The 27,753-nt window shown below is 60.7% G+C and overlaps 1 protein-coding gene across 17 annotated transcripts in view; it reads right to left on the reverse strand.

Annotated features, from left to right (window-relative positions):
- Positions 1 to 1,317: 1,317 nt before the first annotated feature.
- Positions 1,318 to 27,753, reverse strand: part of Kcnq2 (potassium voltage-gated channel subfamily Q member 2) — a 52,630-nt gene continuing 26,194 nt past the window's right edge. The window contains exons 9-18 of one of the 17 annotated variants that reach the window (XM_040275134.2): positions 27,688 to 27,717; positions 24,967 to 25,035; positions 21,756 to 21,785; positions 17,209 to 17,262; positions 13,354 to 13,577; positions 12,698 to 12,803; positions 12,233 to 12,364; positions 10,485 to 10,592; positions 7,468 to 7,591; positions 1,318 to 6,892 (exon numbers count right to left, since the gene is read on the reverse strand). In XM_040275134.2, coding sequence (XP_040131068.1) covers positions 6,179 to 6,892; positions 7,468 to 7,591; positions 10,485 to 10,592; positions 12,233 to 12,364; positions 12,698 to 12,803; positions 13,354 to 13,577; positions 17,209 to 17,262; positions 21,756 to 21,785; positions 24,967 to 25,035; positions 27,688 to 27,717 — 1,591 coding nt within the window. In that variant the 3' untranslated portion in view covers positions 1,318 to 6,178. The other 16 variants (XM_078052182.1, XM_040275133.2, XM_040275135.2 and 13 more) reach the window with 16 other exon arrangements.

The following is a 27,753-nucleotide window of genomic DNA, read 5'->3' on the forward strand; positions in this document are numbered from 1 at the left end:
CAAGAGCACAGGAAGACTGGCCAACAGGCAGGAGGTGTCCGTGTGGACACAGGGTGTGCAGACAGGCTGAGGGGCGGGAGGTGCCTGAGCAGAGCATGGTTGCCTCACCCAGTGGTCCAGGCTCGTTGCTGCCCTGAGAAGAGGGTCTCTGGGCCTTGATCCCCCAACATCACCCCTGCCCTGGGCTCTGCGAGGCACCTGTTTGTTCCCAGTTGTCCAGCTCTGACACAACAAGCTCTGGCCTTTGTTCCCTATGGCTGCCTAAAAGAGACAGGGGACAGCAAAGTGTGACTGCCTGGTGGGGACCAGGGTCAGGAGGACCCAGGGACAGACCTAGAGACCCACAGGGGGGCCAAAGCATGGTCAGCCCCAGGGGGCTTGCAGGATGCAGCTCCTGCCCTTCCCTACTGACCACCTATGCCCTCTGTGTTCTGCTCAGTGGCAGAGGTGGCTGCTCTGGTCCTACCTGACGATGGTGGCAAGGAGCAGGGAACTCTGTGCAGGCACCCTACAGCCTGACACATGGCTTTGCGGCCAAGTGCAGACCTGGGGCAGCAGGAGGCCTGGGCACCTCAGGAGACCAAGGTCAGCAGAGGTCATACCTCAAGCAGGGGGCAGATGTGGCCCCAATTGGAGGAAGAAATCCTTCAATTCTGCTCTGCTGAGAGCTGCCAGCTGGCTGGCTAGCGTCCACCTCCAGGCCATGTGAGCCCTGCTGTGTGCAGAACCCTGGCTGGGGGACCACCGAGTCACAGGCTGCTGGAAGCCCCACCACGCTCCTTAGCCTCTTAGTAACAGACTACAGCTTTGCAGGCACACGGTGCATGTTGTAAAGAATGTTTCCTGGTCTTACAATATGTGACAAGTTCCAGCCGGTGGGATATAAGTAAAAGTGGGCAGTCTCACTGCAGAATCACGACCTACAGAAACTTCTGGACACAGAGAAGTGAGGCAAACAGCTCAAGAACTGCAGAGGGGAGTGGGCAAGACTGTCCTCCCACTGCATGTGAGACTGGATGGAGACAGGCAGTACCACTGGGATCCAGGTTATTCACCTGTGCTCCTCCAGGGCCCTGTGGGGTCCAGGTCACAGGCAGGAAGATTTTTAGAAGCAGGCCAGGAACAGGGAATGTCATGGTGACTCAGACCTCTGGCCTCCAGAATGCCAGGGAATAATAGCAACCTGGTTTGTGGCATTGGAAGGAAGCCCCAGGGCTTAGGGCCGAGGGCTGGGGAGAGGGCCTTCCTCCCAGCCATGTCCCCAGCTCTCCAACCAACAGCACCAGGCGGGAGAACAAAGAGGCCACTCAATCCAGGTTGAATCACTGCATTTATTAAGTGCACAGGCCCACTGGGCATCTGGACTTGGCCCCATGGCAGCAGAACTTTCCAGAACTGTCTATGTGCATCCCTGGCGTGGGATTCTGCACCCAGAGTCCCCTGGGCAAGCCTGAGCTGGCCCATTCATGTAACACAAGCATCAACCTGTCCGTGCTGAGTTGGCATCTCGGCTAATCCGTTAGAAGACCAGTGCTTGTCCCCTGGTGTCTGTCCCTAGGAGATGGGGCACAAGCTCTAGTTCCGAGTGTGTAGCGGCAGCACATTCACAAACGAGCAGGGTGGAGGCCGCGGTCCGTAGGTGCACGCAGTGGGCAGAGGTGCGCGTCAGCACAAAGGCATCATGAAGAATTCTTTGGAGCATGAACAAAAGTGCAAAGGCGGCCGATGGCGGGAGGGTGCGTGGGGAGCTGCAGCCACCCTGGCCAGACAGACTGCAGCGCATGGGTGCGGGCATGGGGTGCACCAGGCTGGCCTGGGCGGATGGCAGCAGCAAAAGGGACAGCCAACGCGAGCGCCTCTGCATGAAGCAACCGAGAGACCTCCGCTGCTCGCGACTGCCCCATGCTGCCTGACCCAGAGGCGGGGCCCAGGTGTCCAAGCCTGACAGAGGCCAGGGGTCTGGGCTGACCTCAGTGAGTTTCTGTCAACAATGCTTTTAAGGCAACGACTTTGTATAACCCAGTCCAAGTTAGATGTGCGGCGTTCAGCCATGGGCCCTCCTGCCCAGGAGACCCAGGAACCATTCCCTCCTCTCGGCCCCAGACAGAGGGTTTGACACTGCAGAACTCTGGGGCAGGGCCACTGAGACTCAGCACCCTGGGTCTGCCAGGGTATAAGGCCAGCATCAAGTGCTCACTCAACCCTGCTGTGGGCACCAAGGTTGCAGAACTGCAAGGGCTCCACCTCCCACGGAGCACCTTCCCTCCGCTGCCCTCTCCCTCACACTCCTCTTCCTGAGCTGGTTCTTAGCCCCACTCACTAGACAGCAAACCACGTCCCCCTTCATTCTGGCTCTGGGCACACAGAATGAACTGGTGTGCAGTTGGAGGAGCTCAAGTCTCAGAGAGGGGAGAGAAAGTGGGGTTTGCCCTTGAGTAGGGAAGCCCCCCCACCTCCCCTCCGTGGTGGTTCTGGGCCTCAGCTGGGGCCCAGGCAGAACCAGAGCAGCTGGCCTGGGCAGCAGTTCTGGCCTGTGGACCCTGAGGCCATGCCCAGCCCTCTGTACCTCACAGCTCACATCCCATACATAAGCAGGTAGCCCAGGAGGTTGACACAGGACAGGCAGTCTGCACCATGGCTGAGGGTGCTGAGGGCCGTGCCAGGTCTGCCCCAGCCATGTGCACTGGGGCCCCACAGGGGCCATGGGCAGAGCCTCTCACTCAGAAGCCAACCCGCCCCGCTGGGACACAAGATGACCCAGACCCTCTAAGTCTACTCTGAATGGGCTGTGCTGTCCACCCCCACCATGTTTGTTTTACAGGGTTGTGACCATGGAGGGCAGCTGAAGTGTTATCTGCTGGCTGTGCAGGCCCAGATCCATCATAAATCCACAGCCTCCACTCTGTACACCACTTACAGGCGGGGTGGCCCAAACGCACCCCAGTGTTTCCAAAAGGCTTCCCAGCCCTCGGCCCATTTTGCCTTCAGGAAGCATCGGGGACGATCCCCACCTAAATAGGTTTCCTGAGAACCTGGCGTGGCCCTGCCACCTTCCCTGCCTAGAGCAGGAGGTGGGAGAAGGTGGCCTACCCTCCAGGTGTCCCAGCCACTGCAGATGGGGTGGACTTCGAAGTCTGTGACCAGGGGGACAGAAATGTCATGGTGGACATGCAATACCTGTTTGAGACAGGACCTGGGGTGACGAGGCCAAGCCATGTCTAAGAATGGCACAGGTGGCCAGCACAGCTAAGCTGGAACAGGTCTGGACACCAGAGGGTGCTGGAACCCCCGGTCCCCACCTGGCTCCCCTAGGCCTTCAGCAGGCCACAAGTGCTGGACAGCTGCCCAGCCAGCCCAGGAGAAGGCAGCATGGGGCCCTTAATGGGCTCAAGGTTGCCCCTCTGGCACTGGTCCAGGAGCCTTGGACAGTGGGAACCCCCACCTAGTGTTCAGCATTCCAGAACCTTCTGTGTAAAGTCATTAATTCCTGTGGCTCCCTCCCTGGGCAGCCTAAATCAGGAAAAGTCAAAGAGAAAAAGGCCAGAGACAAAGGGCAGCCCAAGTCGGAGTCGTGGTGGGTGTGTGCATGTGTCTGCACACGCAGACTGTGCGCTTACATGTGCATGTGTGTGAGCATGTGTGGGCATGATTGTGTACTGGCCACATGTGGTTGTATATGTACATGTACTGTCTGTGAATGTGCTTTATATGTGAGTATGTGTGACAGTGCACCTGCTGTGAGCTTGCACTGGTGTGCATATGTGAGTTTTGTGTGTTCATGTGAGTGCACATCTCCTGTGTGTGTGAAAGTGTGCACCTGGCGTGCGTGGTCTGTGAGCATGCAGGAGAGTCTTATGCAGACCTGTATGTGTCAGTGGGCACGTGGGCACATGGGTATGCATGCTCTAACAATGTCTTGTCTCAGGAAACGTGTGCCACAGGGTGGCCACTGGCCCCAAGAAAGTGCACACATTTCTCACACAAACCTCCAGCTTCCTTCTCTAAGGGTAAGACAGCTGCCCAGGGGCAGTGGACAGCTGTGCTGCTCAGGCCTGGGTCTGCAGGCCCAAGAAGGAGCTTCTACCTTTCATTGCCTAGAATGGGCCCCCAGACCATCCCACAGAGTCCAACACCTTCCCTTCCCCAGGGGCCAGACTGCATGGCCAGGACACCAACCCTCCTTCCTGATGCAGAGTGGCCAACAGTGTAGCCTTTACCCCTCCTCTTGCAACCTAAGGAATGTCATCCTGCTGTCTGCAGAGTGGCTGGGGCTCCTAGAGAGGCCACTGTCTGCCATACTCACCCTGCAGAGCCCCAGCCCTGGTACCTCAGGTGCCCACTGTGTCTGAGGCACACAACATGCTGCCACAGGTAAGGCAGGAACAAACCTCCCTCAGGGAAAGAGTCCCTCCCCCAGGTCCTGGAGCCTGCACAGGCTGAGAGCATCCTGGGACCTTGGGCCCCAGCAGGGAGTGGGCTAGGGCTGGCGGTGTGTTGGAGCTGGCTGACCTTGTCCTCCTGCCAGTGGGCCCAGCTGGAACCTCCCTGTGCCACACCAAGGAGGACTCAGATCCGAGGCCTGAAGTAGCCAGAGGAATTGGTGTTGGGTGGCCACCCACACTGGAAGGGACATTTCTCCCCACTGGAGGGCTCTCTGCCACATGATACCGTCCTTGAAAACCACAATGCCATGTGGATCTGTCAGGAGAATGTGTCTGTGGCTCCTGACAGGCAGCCCATCCGTGTGCCCCAGGTAGCTCCTGAGTGCCCTGGCAGGGGCACTGAGGCTGCAACAGCCACTAACCCACTGCTGATGACAGTTTCCCAAGGTCCCCAAGTGCCCACGACCTCCAATGGCCAGGGGCATGTTACCCCCTAACCCTGCTTCAAAGTTCTTCCAGCCGGCAAGAGGGCTCCTTCCAGACAAGCTGGGGGTGCCATCGCCAGAATGCCAGAGGCTGCTAGGCCCCAGGCCACAGGACCATAACATCCCCCTCTGCATCCTGGTGGCTGGACACAGGCCCCTAAAGCTGAATACCCAGTGGGCCAAGGCACCCAGACAGGAGGGAACAAGGTCCCTGCTCACTAGGGCCCAGGGAAGGGATGTCTCAACTCCCAAAACACTGGGAGGCCATAGCCAGGGACCCACCAGTGGAGAGTATGACCAGGGTGGCCAGCTGTAGTGGGAAGAACACACAGCAGCCCTCTGCAGTGGGTGAGCCAGCTGACCAAAGGGCTTTCCTGCCCAGCGATGGCCCCAGCCAGCCCTGCCTTGGTCTGCTGGAGCACAGGTGCGGGACCAGCAGGGTGAATCCTGGCTAAGGACAGTGTGGGTTGCTCAAAGGGCTAGCCACAGCCTGGTGACCAGCACCCAGCCAGGGCAGTGAGGAGAAAGGACACATCATGGGGACTCACCCAGAACTCCTGTGGCTGGGAAGCTGTGGCTCCTGTGGGCTTGGGAGACCCCGGGTCAGGGCAGATGGAACTTTGAAATTCCCTATCCGGGGAGGCTGCAGGGTGGGCCTTTCAGGAGGGTCCAGAGTGACTGTGAGCTTGGGTTTTGTCCCCAAGGCCTCACTCCTTTCTCAGCTCCAGGCAAGGGGTCCTGAACTCCAACCCACTCCCTTGGCAAGGCCCACGGAGCTGGCAGGGGTCGGGGATGCTGGCCGGCAACTCTCCAGCCAGGCACCCAGGGGTGGGGGTCTTGCCCAGCTCCTCACACACAGAGGAACCCGGGGACAAGTGGTCAGGTGCCAGGACAGGCCATGCCCAGTGGCCTGTCACACCCTCCTGAACTGAAGCCCTCGCTAGGCACCCCCCAGAACTCAAGGCCACACTGTCAGGGGCAAGTCTGCCCCAGCCACACCCTCCTGGGCCCTGCTCCCGGGCCACACCCCCATAGCCATGCCCCCTTGGTCACTTGGCCCCCCCTCACTAGCCGGGCCAGGTCTGTCCCTGCTGAGCAGCTTGTTGCTGCAGGGTGCTCCTTCAGCCCCTGGTTGGAAAAGAACTTTTGCAAAATGTCACTGCACCAGCCAAGGAGCCCTGCTGCCTGCACCGGCAAGTGGGCCTGACAGCCCCACAGGTGCCCCACAGCACACGTCACTCCAGAAGAGACCCCGCAGAGCTCACACCCCCAAAAGGGACAGGCAGAGCGGCGTGGGCGGGTCCTGCGCCCTCACTTCCTGGGCCCGGCCCAGCCCACCTCGCCAAAGGGGCCCTCCCCCGTGGCAGAGCGCGGCGGAGGTCCGCAGGGCGTGCAGAGGTCCGAGTCTGTGTCGGACTCGCCCTCGGCGATGTAGGGCCTGACCTTGGCGCAGGGCGCCGCAGCCGCGTAACCGCCACTGAGGGCGTCCAGGTTCTCCCTGGACTGGGAGATGCTGAAGCCACTGAAAGAACGTTCCAGCTCCTCGTGGTCCACGGACGGGATGGAGATGGACGTGTCGCTGTCCCGCAGGGCGGCCTCGTGGGGCCTACAGACCGCAGCGTCCTCCAGCCTCAGGAACTCGGTGCTGGCCCTGTTGCCCCCGCTGTAGGCGGACAGCGACCGCTCGTGGGCAGGCGGCGGCGGGATGCGCACCAGCGAGCTGTGGTCCCCCACGGGGGAGGTGCCATGGCGCTGGTGGCTCTGCTGCTGCCACGAGGTGGACGGCGGGCATGGGGCGGGGGGCGCGCAGAAGTTCCTCTGGCCAGTGGAGCTGCTGGAGCGGACGACTTTGACGATGCAGCCCTGCTTCTCCACGTGCTCCCGGCTGTCCTCGGGGCTGTGGTATGGCGGCGCTGGCTCCGGCTCTTTCGCCCCGAAATAGGCCTCGGTCTCTGTGGGCGGGATGCCCATGCGCTGCGTGTAGATGCTCACCAGGAAGTCCAGCTTCTTCTCCATGGACAAGACCTGCAAGAGGGTGCTGCCGCTGGACCTGGCTTCCGGGGACCAGGGCGGCTCCCGGACATGGAAGGAGAGCCGGGAGGAGCGAGAGGGGGCAGGAGCTGCCCCTCCTTCAACCCGGACTCAGCAGCTGGGCCTCCGACCCCACCAGTCAGTTTGAGGCCTGTGCTGAAGCCCACCTCCCAGCAGACCCAAGGGTCTGGTGTGATGGTTTCCGATGAACCACTCCCAGGAAGAGGGCTGTGGGGGTAGGGTCGCAAGGCCAGAGGCGAGGAAAGCCAGAGAGGTGTGACTTCTGACAAGTTCTACAGCAGATTAATCCCTTCCCCTACTCGATGCTCAAATGCAAATCCTGCCTCCCAGCTACCCCACCCAGGACATGGAGGGAAGAACATAAACTCTGGGTACTTCTGACTTAAGTGCTGACTCCAGAAATACCCTACACCAGGACACGTGGATTTGAAGAGCCGAGCCCCCTCGGCCAACACGGAGGCTCCGACAGCAGGGACCACACCCACTCCTCCCCTCCGCCCAGCCAGCAAGGGTCCCATACAGCAGAGGCCTGGTCCAGGCCCTCCCACCTGCTTCTCCACCTTGCCCAGGCGTCCCATCATGCTGGGGTCCTCTGGCAGCTCCGCCTCGGAAGGGCCCTTGGTGCGGTCCTTGTCCGTTATCGCCGGGCCACGCCCCACGATCTGGTCCACTCTACCGGGAACAGAGACCCGGCCCCCAAGCATGAGTTCAGGAGGATGTGGCTTGGCCCCTGCCCCTTCCACCCAGGTCAGCCCACAGCCCCCAGATCTGGGCTCCAGGCCCAACCCAGAGCTGACCAGGGGGCAGTAGGTGCCAGGACAGACGGACACTGGTGCCTCACGTTCCTGCCTGCCTTCTGACACCATCAGGGTCCTGTTCCTATCCATTCCATTCCAGTGGGGTCTGGCACATTAAGAGGAGTAAAGTAAAGGAGCTTCCCCTGGGGCCAGTCCACCCCCAGCTCCTCTGCAGCAGAGTCCCCGTCCTCCCTCGGGCCCCCATCCCACCTGCCCACCCAGCTCCCTCTCCTCCCTGGCCTGTGGCTTTTTGGCCTCCCAGCACACTGAGGCCCAGAAGTCAGGGAAGCTGGTGGGCATCCAGCCAGAGGTTGGGAGCATGGCGTGATGTGCCCTTGCTCCAGAAGCCACAGCCATCCCACCCCTGAGCTTTACTCCTACATAATGTGCCACGGAGGCCCTTGACCCCAACAGGGTCTGACAGGGACAGTTAGATGTCTGCAGCAGGGACAACAAAAGCAGGAGGCGGTGAGGGCTGCAGCTCCATGCACCAGGACAAGGATAAAGGGAAGAGAGCCACACAATCAGAGGAGGGCTGGGACAAGCCGCCACCAACCAGTGTGTGTATGTGTGAGAATGGGTGTGCTCATGCAGGTGAGTGCATTGTACATGTGTGCACATTCATGGGTGTGCATGGGTATAAGTGCATTGTACACGTGCTCATACATCTATGTGCTCATGACTATGTGCCTGGGCATGTGTTCACAAGCATGTGTGTAGAGGCTATGCATGTGGGTGTGTATGCATGTGAATGTATCATACTTGTGTCCACATGTGTGTGAGTGGGTGTGCACATGGACATGTATGCAAGTGAGAGTGCGTTGCATCTGTGTGTTCATATGCAGGATATGGAATTCAGCCGAGCTGGTTCTGAATGAGGCCCTAGGTCACTGATGCCATAAGAAGGGAAGGAGGCTCCTTCACCCTTGGAGACCAGCTCCTGTTGAACAGATCCACAGTGAGTCCTGCAGGGCTGGCAGGGGCTGGGGAGTAGGTGTGGGCCGAGAACTGCAGCTGTGGGACACCCACTCAGAAACCAAGATGCTATGCTGGCTGAGCCTACAAACCCCACTGGGCTAACGGCAGCTCAGGACAGGGTGACTGAGCAGGACCAACCCAGGCCAAGGCCACCAGCCCACTTAGCTCTGGACAGCAGCTTGTGCACAAGAACACCCAGCTGCTTTCTGCAGGCAGGAATGCCCTGCCTGCCTCTGGAGCCGGGCATATTCCTTCTGTCACATGAAACAGAACAGGGCCAGACTTGCGGCAGCCAGATGCAGCCTCCTCATGCTCCACGGGCTTCATGCTAGACTCATGCACGAGGGGAGGGGGCCTCTGGCTCCAAGCAGACGCCATGGCAATGGAGGGGGCGGGCCCTGGTGTTCCCGTGTCACATAGTCCAGGCACAGATGCACAGCACTTTCACCCCGGCCACATGACGGGCTGCCTGCCTGGCGGGTCCCAACGGGAGCCTCAGCCCAGGGCTCAGCCTAGAACTGCTGCAGCGGCATCTGGGAGAGGGTCTTCCAAGGACCCTGAACCACCTTGCCTCCTCCTCCTCTTGGGCTCAGCTGGGGAGTTGGACTCAGCCCCACATGCTCAGTGCTCCTGGGGTGAACCTGAAGGTCCCTGGCTGCAATGGTCTGAGAGGTCTGAGGGCCAGCAGGGCCTTCCTGGCTCACTGGTTGGACTCCCAGGCACCATCTCCTGCAGCAATGCCCAAGGGACAAGGCTTAAGTCTTCGAGAGCAGCCAAGCAGTGGACTCAGCAGGTACTGTCAGGGGCCACCCGGAGTCAGGATGCAGCAGACACCACCTTGCCTGCTCCCTGGGACTCACTCTCTCATGATCATGGCTGCTGGGCTGAGAAGAAGCCCAGCACAATGAACCTCAGCCTCCTGGGCAGCCACTTGGCCAAGGGGGTAGACAGACGCTGTGCCTGTCAGTTCTGTCCAACGCCCTGTTTGTCCTCTTGGCCTGCCCCAGGGGCTTCTCTCTCGCTGGCCTGTCTGACTTGTTGGAGTCAGAGGAAGCCAGAGGCCATGAAGGTCTCACTGGACCCCTGAAGAGCCTGAGTGTGCCATCTGGCTGTACCCTGACCTCCATTCTGCCTGTCAGATGGCGGGGCAGTCCTGCCGTCTTCCTTATCACTATTGATGACCATGACCACAACTTGAAGTAACTCCAGAGCTCACTTGGAGCACCCGCCGTGGTGCCTGGCAGAGGCCCCCTCTTTTTCTCCTCCTAACTGTGAGAGGCAGGCAGCAGAGTCTGCTGCTGTGCCTGGGAAGCAGCCCCAGCTGCTCAGAGCACACAGCCCCAGGGTCAGCCAGGTGTGTCCGGGGTCGGCCCAGTCACAGGCAGGTCTTGGGGGCTTGACTCAGTTAGTGCCCAGGGAGACCCAGGAGGGCCTCAGCCTGGAGGGCAGGTCTGCAGCCAGGCAAGGAAACACCTGTATGGCCACTGATGTCCTCTGCTTCTGCCCAGGAGTCCCCCAGCCCCAGGTGGACCTCACAAGGACACCCACAGAGAGGAGCCCTGGCTGCCCCAAGAGGACTGCAGGGCACTGGATAGTCATGACTCCCTTCACTGCCCCTTGGGGCCCTTGTGAGAGAGCCTTCCCCTGTGCAGGGCACTTGCAGGAACAGAGAGCTTGGACATGCCCTCTGTCCTGAGGAAAGGACAGTCTGCGGTGCCGCCGTCATGTGGCCTGGAGCGAAGGCACTGGCCGTTCACAAGACAGGTTGGGAAGAGATGAGGCGTCCTAACCTAGGTGAGTACTGGGGTGACTCTCTCGGAGGGGCCGTGGGTCCTTTGGTGGGGTACTTCTTGTGCCGGGGAGTTGAAGGGGGTGGGGGGCCCACAATCATATCTATCCTGGCAGCGTAAACAAGAAAAGAGACACCAGCAAAACGCATCGTCACGCAGCTCAAGAGGGGTCACTGGAAGCTCAGCAATGGGACAGCCCCACTCAGACCGCAGCGGTTTTCCTAGCAGAAAGGGGCTGGCCGCACGCATGGCCCTTGGGCATGCTGAACAGGGCTCGCTCCAGGAGCTGCTCTGTGGGCAGCCCAGCCTCACCAGGGAGCTCAGGTAGGTATGGAAATGGGTGCATGTGCTGGGAGCCAAATCCCAGAGAAGGTGCGAGGCTGCACAGCAGGAATGGGGCATCACGGACGAGGGCCGTCCGGCTTCCCCAGGCCGACTGGTCTGTTTTTCAGACAGACAGGGAAGCAGAGGGGGAAAGGTGGCTGGAAGGACCTGCTGAGCAGGCAGCTGAGCAGGCAGCTGACCAGCATGGGCAGGAGAGGCACAGAGTCCCAGCTGTTAGTCTGCTCTGGGAAGGCCAGGAGAGGCCCAGCCCAAGCCCAGCAGAGGAGATGCCTCCCTGAACCCCATCTTGGGAGTAGCTTAAGGCCTGAGAGGCCCCACTGTCACCTGAAGCAGGAGAGGCCAAACCTCCCCATCAGAGCTGCCGTGGCCTCCAGGCTGCCCTTCACTGTCCAGACCCTCTCCATGTGAGCTGGACCCCATTGCACCTCCAGGCTGGAAGCAGCCACAGCCTCTGTTGGAAACCTTGGATGGGGAGGACCCCACCAGTAGAGTCTGGGACCTCCTTCAGGAGAAACTCCTGCAGCATGTGGCTCCCTACAGGTGCCACCACATGTGTGGCCACACACGTGTGCATGTACTGGCTGTGAGCACCCTGGGGGGTGTAGGCTAGAGCACAGGCCAGAATGGGGACCTGTGTGCCCATGTGCAGAGACCTGTGCATGTGTGTGCTCAGGCCCCCATTCATGCTGTGAGGCATGGACATGGAATTCCAGGAATTAGCTAGCCTCTTCCCCACACGGACACCAGTGGGTGCCCAGCTACCACAAGCCTAGACGCACTCAGGAAGTGGGGCGACTCCTTTACAATGGGTGGACAATCACGTTCTGAAGAAGAGGGGTGGCAGTGTGTGCTGCCTGGCAGAGTCCTCTCTCCGAGGGGAACTCCATTCCCAACGCGTGCACATGTGTACACACGTGTATGCACCAATTCATCCGTGTGCATACACGGCACAGCACACAGGCACACGTGCACACACCCGCACATCACACACACATGCATGGGCACACACATGCACACACACATGCACCTACACATACACGTGTGCACCCTCATCCAGAGACCCTCACATGTGCACATTCACACACACATGCATGTGCACAGATATGCATGTGAGTGTGCATGTGCACGTGCGCACACACACACACACACACACACACACACAGAAAACTTGCCCACCACAGTGCAGGGAAGTCAGGGGAGAGAGGGAAGACAGAAAAATATTAGAGACAGACTGGAAGACAGGGCAGAAAGCTGGCAGACGCCGGTGGTGGGAGGCCCACCTTAGCCCTGCTCCTGCCCTGCACCCTCCCGGGCCGGCCCCCAGGGGCCCTCTAGCCAGCCCTGGGCTTTGGCCCAGAAGGCCCTCGAAGGTCCTGGGCTGGGAGGCAGGTGGGGGCTCTTGCCTGGACTGCAGGCTTTTGATGCGGGACAGCATATCCAGGTGTCCAGCGGAGTACTGCTCGATGACATCCATCACGTCGTAGGGCCGCAGACTCTCCTTGAACTTCCGCTTGGACACCAGGAATCGCATGACACTGCAATGGCCAGGCAGAGCCATGAGCTCTGAGCCAGAGAACATGCTGGCCCCAGTGTCCACCAGCCTGTCACCCTCCCAGCACCTCTGCAACTGTGGGTGCTGGAGGGCCGCTCACCAGCCACTTCAGTGCCCGGCATCACAGACAACCTCCGTCTACCTGGACCTGCCAGCCGAGCAGCTCCCGACCTCCTTGCCTCAGCCCCCCACTGCACCTAGGCCGTGTCTGCAACACCCACTTTGTGAACTCGGTGGCCAGGGCCCAGCACCAAAGGGGAGGCCCAGCAGAGGGGCTTTGCATGGGCACCAAGGGGAGGTCATGCAGGTCCCTCACCACACAGCTCGGATGCTGACTTTGAGGCCAGGGGTCAAGTCCTCGGTCACGAACTCACAGGTACAGCTCTTGTTGTCCTCCACTGCGTCCTCCCCAGGGAGACTTGCTTCTAGGTGGAAGGATGTGCAGATGTGAGTGGTCATGGCCACCAGGCCCCTCACACTGCAGACCTGCCCATCACGCCTCTCTGCAGCACTTCCTCTCCCACAGGTGTGAGGGCTTAAGAGGGCCTCCCTGGTACAGAGGCAGTTGACCACAGTGGTCCTTCCACATGCAGCACGTTGCCTAGCCACTAGGGGAACACGGCTCTGACAGAGACAGCATGGCTGCACCTGGGAACCTCGCTCAGGAGAGCAGCAGCCACCGTGGGTCAGGAGCTGCACGATCCCACAGGAGAGAAACCAAACAGAGCAGGCAGTGGTGCCAGGGCTGGGGAAGTGGAAGGAGACTGCGGGTGGGCATGGGGCCCTTTGCAGGGATGATGGTGGTGAACCCCGGGGTTTGAAATGCCACTGAGCAGTGTGGTTAAAACAGCTCATTTTACGTGAACTTCCCCTGGGCTGGGGTGGGAACCTCCCTGCGGCAGAGCTGCATCGCTGCCCTACGGCCTGCCGTGCTCAAGGCGCTCCTAGCAGGCTCCCAGCCTGCAGACCCACCTTCCGAATTCTGCCGGGACGCAGCGCCCCTGATGCGGAAAGCCTGGCGTGCCCTGCTGCGATCGCCGAAGCTCCAGCTCTTGGGCACCTTGCTTGGACTGTCCTCGAGGCTCTGGTCAGCGCTGGGTGACCGTCGGACCGTCTGGGCCTGGGGAGACCCTTTCCCCTTGGCGGCCACGCCTCGGGGGCTGGAGAAGACACGGTCTTTCAAACTGACCTTCTGGCTGCTCCCATGAGAACCGACAGACAGACAGACAGACACAGAAAAACAGCAAGAGAAGTCACTCCGGAAAGAACAAGGGCCATGTGTGCTCGCGACCAGTGCTGTCCCACAAGACCAGAGAAGACTCAGGTCCAAAGAACAACCAACCACACCGTGGCGAAGCCAGGGCGCGCAGGGAGGGGCCGCACAGGTATGGCCAGAGCGCCGTGCCAGGGAGGGGGGAGGTGTCCCCCCCCCGGCTCACATCACTCAGCAACCACCGCCAAGTGCCAGAGCCTTCTGCACACTGTCCTGCCATCCCCTCAAGGTGACACCCAGAGAGTGGCCAGGCGCCCAGGGAGGGGCTCGTCCCTGGGACCTTCAGTCTGCACGAGCCCTGCCTGCAGCTTTCCCGCAGGCCCTCCCAACGCTCCCAGGAGCAGCCCTCCCTCTCTATACAGCTTGCTGGGGCCAGGGGCCAGGCTCCTGCAGATGCTTGTCCAGTCACCAGCCTTCCTGATGGACCCTGGCACACCTGGCCTCCTCTGAGTGCCTGCCCTATCTTCCCCAGCTCACACCTGGACAACTATACATCTGCTCTGGGAAGACAGCTGGGACCAGGTGCCCCAGCTGGCCTTGGTATTCCCAGGCCTGCTCCCCCAAGCCCCAGCCCCAGGGCGGGCAGAGGCAGCTGCAAGGTATGAGGAAGTGGCCACTCCCAGAAAGTCCTTCCAGTCAGGCTGCTGTCTCCAGACTTGAAGGTCTTTGGGCCTCCCTAGACTTTGCATTTCTTGGTAACCATGGACACATGGCAGACACCCGTGTTCACGGGCTCCCGCGTCCCCCAGGCAGCAGGAGACATGGATGTCCATGATAGGGCTGCTCCAGGCAGACATGGCCTCCACTCTTCCTTCGGGGAACCATTGGGCCCTGGGTCCAGGACAGGCCCTCCCTCCTTCTGCTGTGACTCCGCATCGCCCAGAGGAGCGCAGGTCCTGGTGAATAGGACCTGCTCGTGCCAGCTATGGGGAGCCACAGGTTCCCAGGATGGCTTACAGCAGGGCCCTTGCTGAGCACAGCAATCAAGGAGGCCTGACGAAATTCAGAGGCCTCCAAGAGGAAGCCCCAATGCCCATGTCACTTGCTAGTGTCTCTGACTCCACCCCCACCACAGCGGCCCCACTGCTACACATGGCCAGAGAGACACATGAGGCAGGCAGCAGAGGTAACCACCTTGGAGGAAAGACAGTCCCAGAGCCCAGTCCACCCAGCAGGGAGACCACAGATAGAGCCCATGTCCCCTCCCCAACCCATCCCTGGACAGCAGACAACCTCAGAGAACACCTGTGCCTGCTCAAGAGTCTCTAAGTAAGAGGCAGAGAAAGAAATCCCTGGGCCTGTGCCCTGGACAGAGAGCCCACTAAGGGCAGAGGGCCGGGTGGTCTTGAGGCATCCTGTGTCCGATATCAGGAACCACTGGCATCTGGGTGCTCAGACACTGGCCCTGAGTCTGCCTCTGTTTCCCTGAGGCCAACACAGAAGGGAAGGGCCCAGGACCCAGATGACCTTCTGGTCTCCAGCCCAAGAGAGACCCCCACTGGTCCAGGGAGAGCCAGATGCTGGAGCCATTTATAAATGACCACCCCGGGCTGAGGGGCCACAGGAGCACCAAAGCCCATTGGGCACCCAGACTTGTCCTCAGGAGGATTCTGGCTTCTGGAATGTTCTTCTGCCTCCTATGGGCTCATCCTCCACATTCAACAAGCCACTTCAAGCTCAGGAAAACAGGCCCTCCAGGCCCCCTCTGGGCAGGCTCCAGGGCACGTGGGAAGCCCAGGTCTCCCTTCCCCTCCTCCCACTCCAGCCTCAGCAGTGATGGGAGGGGAAGGAACTGGCCCTTCCTCTTCAGTCACCAGTGAAGCGCGGTGCCCCACACCCTCCTGGGTTCCTGGGTCTTGAAGAGTCAGGAATGTGTCAAGGGTGCGCATCGAGTTTCTGCTTCCTCCGCGACGCAACACACAGATCCCTCCGCCACCCAGGCCACGCCTTGCCCAGAGAGGGGCTGCGCGGAGCTGCGGGAAGCGGGGCTGGGGGGGATTGCTGCAGGCCTCTCTAGGCAAGAACCCCAGCGCGACCTCCTTCCCACAGTCCCTTCCTCCCCGCCAAGTCAGAGCCAGCAGGCTCTCCAGACCCACGAAGGCAGAGCTCAGGGAAGGAAGGAGTCTCCCTCCCCAGCTCTCAGCCTTGCTTCCACCTGAGGCCTGTGGGCGAGGTGCTGGAGGAAGGGACAGTGGGTTTGACACTTGGGGGACACTTGGTCCCCACCCAGCTTCCCTCAACTTGGGCAGGAGGGTAGCCAAGAATCTTGAGACTCTGCCTCCCCTCCCAAGCCAGGACAAAGGAAGAGCTCCCTCCACCTGCCCTGCAAGACTGCCCACGGCCAGGGCCCCCTCTTGTGTCAAGGCTTGGTGCTTTGGCATTTACAGGGCAGGAAGAACCTGGGAGAGAGAACAAGGCCAGCCTGTCCCTGCCTGTCACCCTCTTCTCGGTGAGATTCAAGTGGGAACCAGTGGCAAGATGGCCCTTGTCTGGTCAGCACACAGGGGTCCAGCTCAGCAATGCAGTTAGCGGGCATCCACAGAGAACTACCCAGCCTGCATCTGGACAGAGGATGCCCAGGGAGGGCAGGTGGCATTCTGTGAGAACACACACAGCAGAGCAGAGCTTGGAGGGGCTCCTGCTGCCCACACTTCCAAACTCTCCTGGTTCCCAAGCAGCCTGACTTCAGCCCCTGCCCCAAGGGTCCACCTGTGGCCAGAAGCGCTCTGGACACAGACACTCTGGGCAAGCAGGAGTGCTTCAGCCAGGGCGGAGCAGGCCGCCTCCCTCAGCAGCCCTTCCTGGGGCTGTGGCAGCCTCCCCCACAAGCGCCCACCTCCAGAACACACAGGCAGCAGAGGGGCCCTGTGGGGCAGGGTGGGGCGACCCTGCAGCCTCTCCCGGTGGAGAAGGATCCGGAGCATGCACGGATGCAGATGCACAAGCATGCTGCCCGGCACCGACCGACCTCATGCACAGGACAAGGTGGACTCCCACCGGTGGGCACCTCACAGCTGCCTGCTGGTAGCTGGGCTGCACCAGCCAGGAAGGGGACGGGTAGGAGAGGAAGACCAGGGGCAAGGGGCCCCCAGAGCAAGCAGGACAGATGCCTTCACACACCCAACAGCAGACAGGGACAGGAAAGGTGTGGTCAAGGTGCAGGGAGGGGCCTTTCACGGTCCTGTTTCCAGTCTGCCCTAACCCAGACCTGTAAGTCAGAAGGGGGAGCCAGGGCCTCTGTCTCTGGGGTGGGGTGTCACACAGTAGCTGCCTCCCCCAGCAGGGCGCTAAGGATGGGCCTCAGTGCCTAGTAGAGGTGCTAGACTGACCAGCCAGAGGAAACTCGCCCAGGGCAGGAACTGTTTCCAAGGCAACAGCCCTCGGGCAGGGCGGGGTCAGTAAGGCGGAAGGAGGCGCCTGCGCTCGCTCTGGGTCTGTGGCCCCAGGGAGCGGGCAGAATTGGGCCGGCGCCGGCCCGCTTGTCCGAACCTCTAATAAGCAGGGAGGGCAGGAGCGTGCAGCGGGGCACCAGTCCGTGCAGCATCGCGCGGTACCTAGAGTGTCCGGGGCAGCATCCACACAGGCACCCTCTGCACGGTCTGCCTTTACTGGAAATGAGGAGAGCAGAGTTAGTCCCGGGAGCGGCAACAGGACCCGGCGAGCAGGTACCCTGAGGCGCCCCGAGCACCCTGGGGCGGTTCTGGGCTCGCAGACCCCCAGCTGCAGGGGGAGTTTGCGTCTGAGCAAGGAGAGCGAAAGGGATTTGCTGGCGAAAGTCTCCCGCAGCCTGGAAAAGAGAATAGTCCCCTATTTTTGGAGAAAAATAATTCGTGGTTTTTTTTTTTTTCCTCCAAAAATACCTTTTCCTTCCAAAGCCAGAGTTTGAGCTCATGTCTTAAGAGATGTATTATTTTTTGCTATATTCATGCCAATAAAAAATAATACACGTGCTAAGATTTTTCAAAGAGCTGGTTCTGGATGGACACGATCCTGGAAGTGACCCCAGTGAAACATGCAGTCTAGGGAGGAAAAACGTGAGGTTCCCACAGGCCAGTCTGTCGCCCAGCTGGAAGTGGCCTCAGTTTACCCAGGAGGCAGTGGCTGCCCCTATCTGGAGGGAAGACAAGGAAAAGGGGACTCAGGGACACCTAGATTTAAAAGGACTTTCTTCACCGAGTCAGTTCATCTGGGACCTCACAAGTCGCCTCTGTGCGGAGGCCCTTTGCAGGCGGAGCTCTTCCAGCCTGCGGAGGGTCCTCAGTTCAACTTTCCCAACAACCTCCCCCATGCCCTTGGATTGATTTCTACCAACAAACGTTCAGGTGTTTAAATAAAAACGGAAACTATCCACCATTACAGAAATCCTTCCCTTTCTTCCAGGCCACTGCTTCCCCTTCACATCCAGGTCCCTCTGAGACAGCACCTTTGCACCTGGGGACCCCAGTGTTAACGACGGCCTCAAGTCAGAAGCGCACAAGCCCCAGGGGGAAAGCGCCCAGGCTTGTTCCCCTTTGCACATTTATTTAACACTGATGGTGGCCCTCTGTGTTGCCCATACACAACTCTCTCCACTTAGGCATGAAGGATGCAATTCACTAACTCGTAGGTGATTGGCTGGGGGCTTGCTCAAAGGGCACCTGCTGCCCAGACAGGCCAGGAGCCCCGGACCGTCTCCCAGCAAGATTCTGAGCAGGAGGGGCTTCTACCCAAGCCCTCACATGGGTTAGCTTCTAAGTAGAGAGGTGGCTGAGGCCCCCCAGTCACTCTGAGGATGGAGGGCCATGGCTGGACTCCATGTGCTGGCCACCTGCTATAGGAGGATTGTCAGCAGAGCACCCAGTTATCTGGCCCCAGGTGGTACCCACAGTACCCCACCGCTCTCAGAAACCCTGCCAGCCTTCATTCCCAGTTGCACCCAAGCCTGCCAAGCAAGCAAAGCCCTGACCCCCTCTGCCCACTGTGGTCTTCAGGCCATAACACAAGGCTGCTGCCCAGGATCCTCAGGAGGCCTTTCCCACCCCATGGGGAAGGACGGCGAAGGAGGTTCCTGGCTCCCAGCACCCTTGTAAGTCCCCAGTTCTGAGCCCTTGGGCACTTGGCCCACGATGCACCTCCAGGCCCTGAGGCCCAGTGCTGGGGAGTGGAGAGTATGCTCAGCAGCTGCACACTCTGATGTTGTGGCCACTGAACACTGGGGACTCAGGAATTGTGCCCAGTGTCTTACACACAGTCCTGTATAGACAGCAGGGTCTGAGGTCCCCCCCTCAGGGCCTTAGCTGTCCTGAGTAATACCCCTGCTGGGTGGGTGCTGAGGATCCCGACTCAGGCCAGAATGATGCTGTGCACTCCCCTGGGCCTGAGGATGGCACTAGCCCTTCCCTGCCCCCATTAGTCAAGTGGGGCTTTGCCCATCAGACCTCCAGTCCATAGGCAGGAGCAGCAAGCAAGACCACGGGAGTTCTGGGGCACCCTGGGGGCAGAGATGCCCACAGACACCGGCCAGGACCAGACAGGACAGACAGACACCACACACAGATGCCTCCACCTGGGAAGAAGGGGAGGCCCCCATGGCGAGGGGCAATGCTAGGGAACAGGGCTCCACAGGCATGGGGGCAGGAGGCAGTAAGGAAGGGGACAGGGCCACAGAGAATGGGGCAGAGCAGCACAGGCCAGAGCCCCCGCCTGCCCTGGCTCCCGACCCCCACCCCCAACAACCAGCCTAGTCTCGTGGGTCTCCTCAGGAGCCGAGGACCCCAAGAGATCAGGGTGTGCCACCATCGCCAGGCTAAGCACCCTGGGCTACCTGGACCAGGACTGGAGAGCATGGCTGATGCGGCCCAGGTCCTGGCAGGCAGGAGGAGAGGGGCACGGACTCCCACGGCAGAGCTGAGCCTGGGGCAGCAGAGATGTTGGGAGCCAAGCTCCCTGAGCATCTTGTGGGTCAGGCGCCCCTGCTTGTACCCAAGTAACAGGCTTCCTGAACACCTACTGTGGCCGCTAGAGGGGACTGTGGCTGCCCCAGGCAGGGGGACGGACACCACCCACCATGACCTGTCCAGCAGGAGGGCCTCCCAGGGAAGGGTGCCCTCATCCCCACAGCGCCCAGGGGCCTTCCTGGTGCCTCCACCCCAGGGAGCCAGGTGCAGCGGCTGAGACCCTGGGGGTGCTTCCCGATAGAGGAGCCCCAAGTCAACTGCCCCAACGGAGCACTTACCAGGGGCGTCCCAGGAGGGCTGTTCAGCAGGCGCTGCCCTCGGGGAAGGGCGTGGGGAGGCACAGGCAGGCAGGGACCACCGACAGGCGGGGAGACAGAGGAGTGGCGGGACAGGGAGCAGGGAGCCACGGAACATACCAGAGAGCCAGGGGCTCCGTGGGTCCTCACCTGGAGTCCTGCTTTCAGGGCCAGCACCTCATCCCAAAAGACAGAGCAGACGAGAAAGGGGCCCAGAAGGGCAGTGACAGTGATTAAAAGCACTTGGGGACAGCAAGATTTTCCAGATGGGGCGGGAGAGGGAGAGAAAGAGAGACAGGCTGAGACGGGGAGAGCCCAAGCCACGGCAACAAGCGGGAGGTGGGGTGCCCAGGAGGCCCCAGGCCAGTCGCTCCCCGCCAGGGTCAGCCTCAGCCTCCACGGCTGCGCAGGGCTCCCCCTCCAGCCAATGCCCAGCCCCAGGGCAGTGGAGGGCAGTGTGGGAGAGGCCAGCCACAGCCACAGTGAGAACGGTGCCCTCTGGACGGCAGCCCAACGTGAACGGGGTGCCCTTCCTGTTTCACCCCCTTCTCGTCCCTGTTCTGTCAACAGCGCCAGCCACATACCAGCCAGCACCGCCGGGGGCCGACCCTCCTCCCCTCTGGCTCCAAGGGCAGCTTTCTCGGCCTCTTTGGGGGCTGTTAGGGGTTGTTGTCAGCGTTGCCCGTCTTTCCAATTCAGGGCACCACTGATTCCTCCCTCTTGTGGGGCTTAGAGGGTGAAGGGTCAGCTCCTTTTCCAGGGGACAGAGAGGAGGGGTTTGGCCCAGTCCTGCCTTTCCCCCACTAGAGCAGCTCCTGGTCATCCGGCCAGCTGGATCACCCTGTGGTCCAGGAGGGCATGAAGGGGCCAGGCAGGTATCCATCCTAGTCACGGGGGCTGGGTGTCGGGTTTATTCTACAATGTGTGGACAGGACACTGAGTGTGGATGGGACACTGGGTGGGGATAGGGCACTGGTGTGGAAGGGCCACTGGGTGGGGACACACTCCAGCTCAGAGGAGCTCAGGAACGGGTGGACAGGGCACTGGGTGGGGATACAACCCGGCTCAGAGGAGCTGGGGACGTCACAGGGAGGCATGGTGGCTCCCGTGGTGTTCTGTGAAGTACTAGGAAACAGCAGCCAGTTCTGGCCTCTCTCTACCTCTGCAGCACTGGCCCCATGAGCCCTAACTTCCTGGCCAAATAGCCCCATAGTGGCCAGCAGAAGTCCAAAGGGAGGGAGCCAGGCTGAGCACCTGGATGCCCCTTGGCTACCTTGACCTCAGCAAAGAAAACCCAGTGAGGTCAGGGTCTCCAGCGAGGAGGTGAGAGATGGGGAGAGAGCAGCCCAGCCCAGCCTCTGCAGGACAGGAGGAACTGACTCCCACTTGCTCCAGACTGTCCATGGAGAAAGGTCCTCCGCAAGGCTGGACTTGAAGGCCCTCCCCCAGCTTCTGGCCTGGCTTCTCCTCCGTGCCTGGTCTAGAGTGGCAGGAGGGGCCACCCACTCTGAGTTTTCACCTGGGGCTCAGCTCAGACCAGCTGCAAATCTGGGCCGAGTGCTTGGAGGGAATAATCTATTAGAAAACCCTGCCTCAGGGTCCCCAGGAGGACTGGTAGGCTGGAGGCCCACCAGAGAAGCCCTTCAGGCCCACAGTGCTGCAGAGCACATCTGAAATCCTGGGAGAGGGCTGTGAACAAGGGGTGACTCAGGGTGGGCCAGGACACGCAGTCACGTGGTCGCACACAAAAGCACACACAGGGTCCCCCAGCAGCCCTTGCCCCAGGACACGCGGTGCACACAGAGGGAGCAAGGCCAGACGGTGCGCGCAGCAGACACGCCAGGCAGCTGGAGGCAGGAAGGCACTGACCTTGGAGAGGGCTCAGGCTGGGGCTCCTTCCTTCAAACAGAGAACAAGAGAGTTAGCAGTTGCCCCCTCGGACTGGCCCCCACAGAGCACCTGTGGCCCAGGGTGGGGACCTGCACCCACCCAAGGGCCTCCCCCATGGCCCAGGCCCCATCCTCCCACAGGTTGGAGGCACAGAGATGCTGCCCTCCTGAGAGTACCTGCCCTGCGAGAGAGCAGTGCCTGGGGACCAGGGGAGGGTCAGAGGGAGCAGGGACCCCAAGGGGCCCGCCACCTTCCCACCCAGAGTGCACTTCCATTGGGCATTCACAGAGCTCCAAAAGAAAATCTTTGGGAAGAAAGCTCCTAATGCCATTTTTCTTTCATGTAGTTTTCTAGCGGTGGGTTGAACTGGCCAGAGATGTGGCCAGTTGACCCCAGGTCCTGCTCCCAAGGCCCTCTGGCTCATGGTGGTTCAATCTGGGCTGGATGTGTCTGCTGGTAATGTTAGTTGTAAACAGAACATTAGACCAGTGGCTCTGGTGTCCCCCCACTGAGCTCAGAGGCTCGGGGGTGACCCCCCAGAGCACTCAGGCCAGTCTCCTGCAGTATAGGGGCTCCTCTGTGCACTTCCAAGCAGCCTGCACAGCTGGTGCAGATGCCACAACGTGGGCCTGGCGAGCAGCTGCAAAGGAAGAGGGTGTGGCCAGGCTCCTGCCTGGCCAGGGAGAGCACCTTGGGGGCCTTTGTACCCCAGGAACAACGTGCCTCACAGGAGGCCCAGTCCTGGGGCACGCTAAAGCTCAGGTACCTGGAGCAGGCTGAAGGTGCTGGGCTCCACAGGCAGGCCCCAGCCCCCGGCCAGGAGCTCAAGTCACCCCTGCACTTCCTGAGGATACTGCAACAAATTGCCTCAAACCTGACTTTAAACAATAGACATTTCCTCTCTTGGTCCTGGAGGCCACAGACTCAAGGCCAAGGTGCCAGGGGCAGGGCACCTTCCCTGTGTGCAGGCGAGAAACCTTGCTGCCTCTTCCAGCTCCGGGCCCTTTGTCCCTCGGCTCCTGGCTTATCTCTCCACCCCTGCCTCTGGCTCCCCCAGAGCTCTCTTCTGTGCCCTGTGTCTCCTGTCTTTCTGAAGGATAGCTATGCTTGAGCTGAGGCTCACTGGACAACCTCACCTCAGGACCCTTAACTGATGACCTCCACAAAGAACCTCCTCCAAGAGGAGTCACACTCACAGGCTCTGGGCCAGGATCCTACTGGGGGTGCTCCCAGAAGTCCCCATCCACCTAGGTCCTCAGTGCACTCGCCCCATCCCCACCTTGAGGTCTCTGCTCAGTGCAGTGCCAACTCCCATCTAAAATGTCATCTAAATGCCACTAGCATAGGAAGTCCCAAGTCTCAACTAAAACCACTTAAGCCACGTAGGCAAGGCTCCTGTGAGCCATCTGATGGCCGAATGAGGCTCCTGCTTAAAAGACACAGTGGAGAGACAGCAAGAGCAGACATCTCGGTTCCAGAAGGAGAAGTAACAGAGGTCCCTGCACCCAAGGTGAAAGTGTGACTGGTAATGTCCGGCCTTCGAGCTCTGAAAACCATCGTCTCCCCCAGCTCTGGGAGGTCCCTGTTCTGAAGGGCAGCTGGGGTTTGCAGCTGGGCAACTGCAGCAGCCGCACTCCTGCCGGACGATCCAGCAGCCACAGCCTCTGTTCCTTTCATGGGTGCTGGCAGTGCTCTTCTGGCTCCTCTCAGGGCTGAAAGACAGGGCTCCTTCCTGGCTTCCTGTGGGTCCACGAGCCACACGCCCACTCTCCTTACAGGTTGTCCAGCCTCACCTGCGGGCTTTGCTCTGGGAAAGCTTGCCCAGAGTGCCTCCTGATTTATGAGGCTTGCTCCCTGGATAGCTGGGAACTCCCAAATCTTCAGGTTCTGGCTTCTCTTAGCAGCACCCCCTGGACGTCTCTTCTCCAGCCTCACTGTTGTTAGTACAGAGCAGCCAGGCGGCACTTCCACATTTGGCTAGGAACCCTCTTTGGCCAAGTCCCCAAGTTCATCACTGATTCTGCTTCCACAGAAAAGAAGACCCAGCCACGCCTCTGCCACCCTGCAGTGAGAACCAGCTTTCCTTGGTTTGCAGGAACTCATCCTTTGCTCCCTTCCTTCTGAGCAGCACCAGAAGCACTGCAGGCAGTCAGAATTCTGGCAACATCCATTTGTATGTAACAATCTACAAGTAATTGCTCAATGACACAAAGTTTCTCCTAAGTTGCTCACCAGAACCACCTTCAGCACAGCTTCCACCCACCACCTTCAGGGAGCAGGGCCTGCTCTACTGCACCTAGGACCTCTTCCCCGTCACCTACACTCTCTGCTAAACCTCAGAGCCCCCTGCCCCTCACCTGTCCCCTGCACTGTACCTCAGAGCCCCCTGCCCCTCACCTGCCTGCTCTGGTGCACAGCAGAGCCCCCCAGGTTTGTGGAGCTGCCATAACAGAATGCACAATGGTGGCTGAATATTGGAAGTCACCCTCTCATGCCTGCGAGGTTAGAAGCCTGACGCTGAGGTTGGCAGCTGTACTCTCCAAGGAAGGCTCTACGGGGGTCCCTGCTGCCTCTCCAGCTCCGGTGGCTCTGGGTATTCTTGTCTTATGGCAGCATCACCTCAGCCTCTGCCCACGTCTGCCCCTCTCTGTGTCCTCAAATATCCCCCTTGTGATCAGGACATACCACTGGAGTCTGGGCCCCCTTGGCCAACCCAGGTGTGATGCAGATGCTAAGGATCGTATTTACAGGACCAAAAGCATGAACCCACCTCTGCACAGCAGAGGCTGCCACAGACACACCACCACCCCACTGCCCTGCTGAGGACAGACGGCGCTGGCCTGCACACAGGCCCTCAGCACACCAGTGATGTGCCAGAGCACTGCAAGAAGTGAGCAGCAGAACTTGTGATTAAAGGTGCCACCACCTGGGTGCCGAGCACAGCCATGAACAGAGTCATGCACGCTCCACACTTCACCCTGTATCCCTCCCATTATGCCCACCCATCTTCTCCGGGACAGGAGCTGAGTAGGTCAGCAGAAGCAGAAAGCACCAATATCACAAGACCCATGGCCAAGCACATCCCAGGAGGCTTCCTGCCACTCGCCAGGGCAGCTGGGACCCTCAGGAGGCCTAAGCTGCCCGTCCTGCCCCACAGCTCCAGCCCCTGCCTGGGAGACCTGCAGCTGACCTGAAGGTGAGTCCCGATTTGCTTTTGAGGTTCCTCAGCAGCTCCAGCTGGTTGAGAGGTGGGATGAGTCTGAGCAGGAGAGGAGATGGGAGTGAGTTTCCTGTCCACACTGGCCTCCAGGAAGGCTCAACCCTGCACCCCGAACAGGTGCAAATGCCAGAGATGTGGGGTGTGGCCAGATCTCCAAGGGCTCTGTGTCTCCACCTCTCTAGGCCCCAGTACTACCTCCACTCTGTAGCTGTCCCTGCGGCCTCGTGACCTGGAGATGGGCAGTGCCCAACATGAACAGCAGAGGGGAAGGTGCCAGGCTGTCTGTGAGAGTCCAGCACTGCAGCGTGGAGGGGTCAAGAGAACAGGCCCAGGCGAGAGTCCTCCTGCTCACCCTCCCACCAGGGGCAGCCGGCTGCAAGTCTGCACCCCAGCACATTCGGGCCCTCAAGTCCTGCTGCAGAGACGTTCCCTGTGGAAGCTGGGGCAGGGCAGGAGCCAAGGCCACTGCAGGGCTTTCCTGGTCAGAGAAGCTCATCTCCAGGTCTGAAGATGAGTGGCCTGGACAGCCGGAGGACAAGCCCTGGGAACTTTTGCAAGTGACCCGGTTCTGCTCCCCTCTCCCCAGATCTGGCCACACACAGCCCAACAGCCTCGCGCCAGCCCTACATCCAGCCACTCCTGAGCCCTGCAACAACCAGGGGAGGTCCTGCAGACTGACCGGGGAAAATGCACTCAGGCCTGGGAAGCGGGGCTCCTCCCCGCATCTGGGTGACCCTCTCCCTCTGCACCCACCTCAGCTGCCTGGCTCTTGGCCTCCGACACCCCTCACTCCTGGCCTAACTCAGCTCCACCCTGATCTTGACACCCTCACTCTGCAGAGCCTTCGCTGCCCCCTCAGCCCCCAGTTCCATGGAGCCCCGACAAAGCTCCGAGACCCCGGCCCCGAACCCTCACCCCCTTCTCACCTCTGTCCTCCTGGTCCTCAGTGGCAGAGCAGGACTAACCTCCCTTGCCCAGCCCTCACCCAGTCTGACACCCACCTGGCCTCAGTGTCTGCTGGGGACACCCTTCCAGCACCTCCTGGTGGCTCTGCCAACCCCCACCCAGACCCTCCCACCACTGCCACCTGCTCTGCCCAGCCCCACCCGAGTGTGTCCTCCAGATGGGCCCACATCCTTGCCTCTCTCACTAAGTGACTCCCCTGGCCCCAAAGCCAAAGGACAATTGATCCTACTGGCCCAACCAGTCACCCCCTCATTTCACATCTGCCCGGCTCCTCCACGCAGAGATCCTCCCCTGCTCAACCTTCAACAGACACTGCCATCCCTACAACCCCTGTACCCCCAACAGAGCCAGGCCCTGGAGGGGTGGTCCTGCGAGCTCTTCCCCTGCCTGCCCCCCCCCAGGCTACCAATGCCCAGTGGCTCAGCCCAAACCTGGGGCCACCAACCAGGTGAGGCGGCAGGGTGCAGAGTCTGTCCACAGGGACCCAGCTGGCCTCCCCACCCCTCCCTGACTACCCCGCTGATGCCTGGAGCAGGGAGCCGGGACCACTGTGCCCTGGCCCCCACACATGCAGGCTCAGATAAGAGAGGAGACACCATCTTGGAGCCCGAGGTGTCTTGCCTGGGACACCAGGGGCAGGGCACCAGGTAGGCAGGTGGAGCCAGGCAGCGCCCAGGGCGGCTGGGAGCAGTCATGAAGGATGAGGGCACTGCGGGCTAGGGAGGGGTGGGGGCGCCCCGGAGAGAACATGGGCTGGCCAAGGGCCTCCAGCCTTCGGGGACACCCCATCCAGCCAGGCCAGGGCTCTGCAGACGCTGGTGCATTTTACTTCTGGGTGCAGTTCTGGCTAGACAAGGGCCGAGGGAGACATAACACTGTCACTCCAGGGAACAAGGAGCCCAGGGGTCCAGGAAGAGGACACTGGGGGTAATGCCCATGGGGCCTGACCCACCTCTGCCCAGCACAGCAGCCCCACTCTTTAAGCTTGACCTCCTCACCCAACCCCACGCCTGGGCAGGCCTCTTTCCACAGAGGGGATTTGGGCCCACTGACCAGGCCCCTGCTGGCCTCTGGAGAGGGGCTGGACAGGGACGTGGTTTCATCCAGCCCAGGCCCACACACTTGTCAGGGGAGGGCCCTTGCACTGGCACCGTATGTGAGGAGGAGCTTCCTGTGGTCACTCCACAGCACCCCACAGGGGCCAAGACTCAGCCAGGGTCATCAGGTGTGGGCACACCGATCCAGTAGGGAGGCTCCCAGGCCTTGGACTCCACCCTGCAACTGAGAGGCTCCGGGAGGCGGGGAGAGCCCAGAGGCAGGCTGCCAGGGCAAGTGCCCTGGTGTGCGTGGCCTCCCCTGCCTGGGGTTCTGTCTGGGATACGCTCTTGGCCCTGACACAGTCCCCAAGCCACACGGTGGCCCCACATCCACAACTCTGTTCACCAGCAGGGCTGTGGGGTGCAGGTGGGGGCAGGGACGGGGGACCACAGCTATGAGACAAGGCACAAAGCAGAACAAGAACGAAAGATGGCCAGGGACACAGGGGCCAGCAACAGGAAGCAGCTCCAAGGGGGCAGGGCGAGGGGTGAGGGGTGGGCTGGGCTCCAGGCAGGGAGGGCCACAGAGAGCAAGACCTGAGGGTGTCTGCGTGAGGACCCCGCCCGGGGCTGGCCGGGCAGACTGGAGGGAGGCATCACACACACAGCTCCGCCATGCAGTTCCTACCTGGAGGCCCCGTAGGTTTGAGTTTGTGAGCTTTCAAGTTTCCACACACACAGGGGAAAGGAACCG

This window comes from Ictidomys tridecemlineatus, chromosome 5, assembly GCF_052094955.1.
Source record: "Ictidomys tridecemlineatus isolate mIctTri1 chromosome 5, mIctTri1.hap1, whole genome shotgun sequence".
NCBI lineage: Eukaryota > Metazoa > Chordata > Mammalia > Rodentia > Sciuridae > Ictidomys > Ictidomys tridecemlineatus.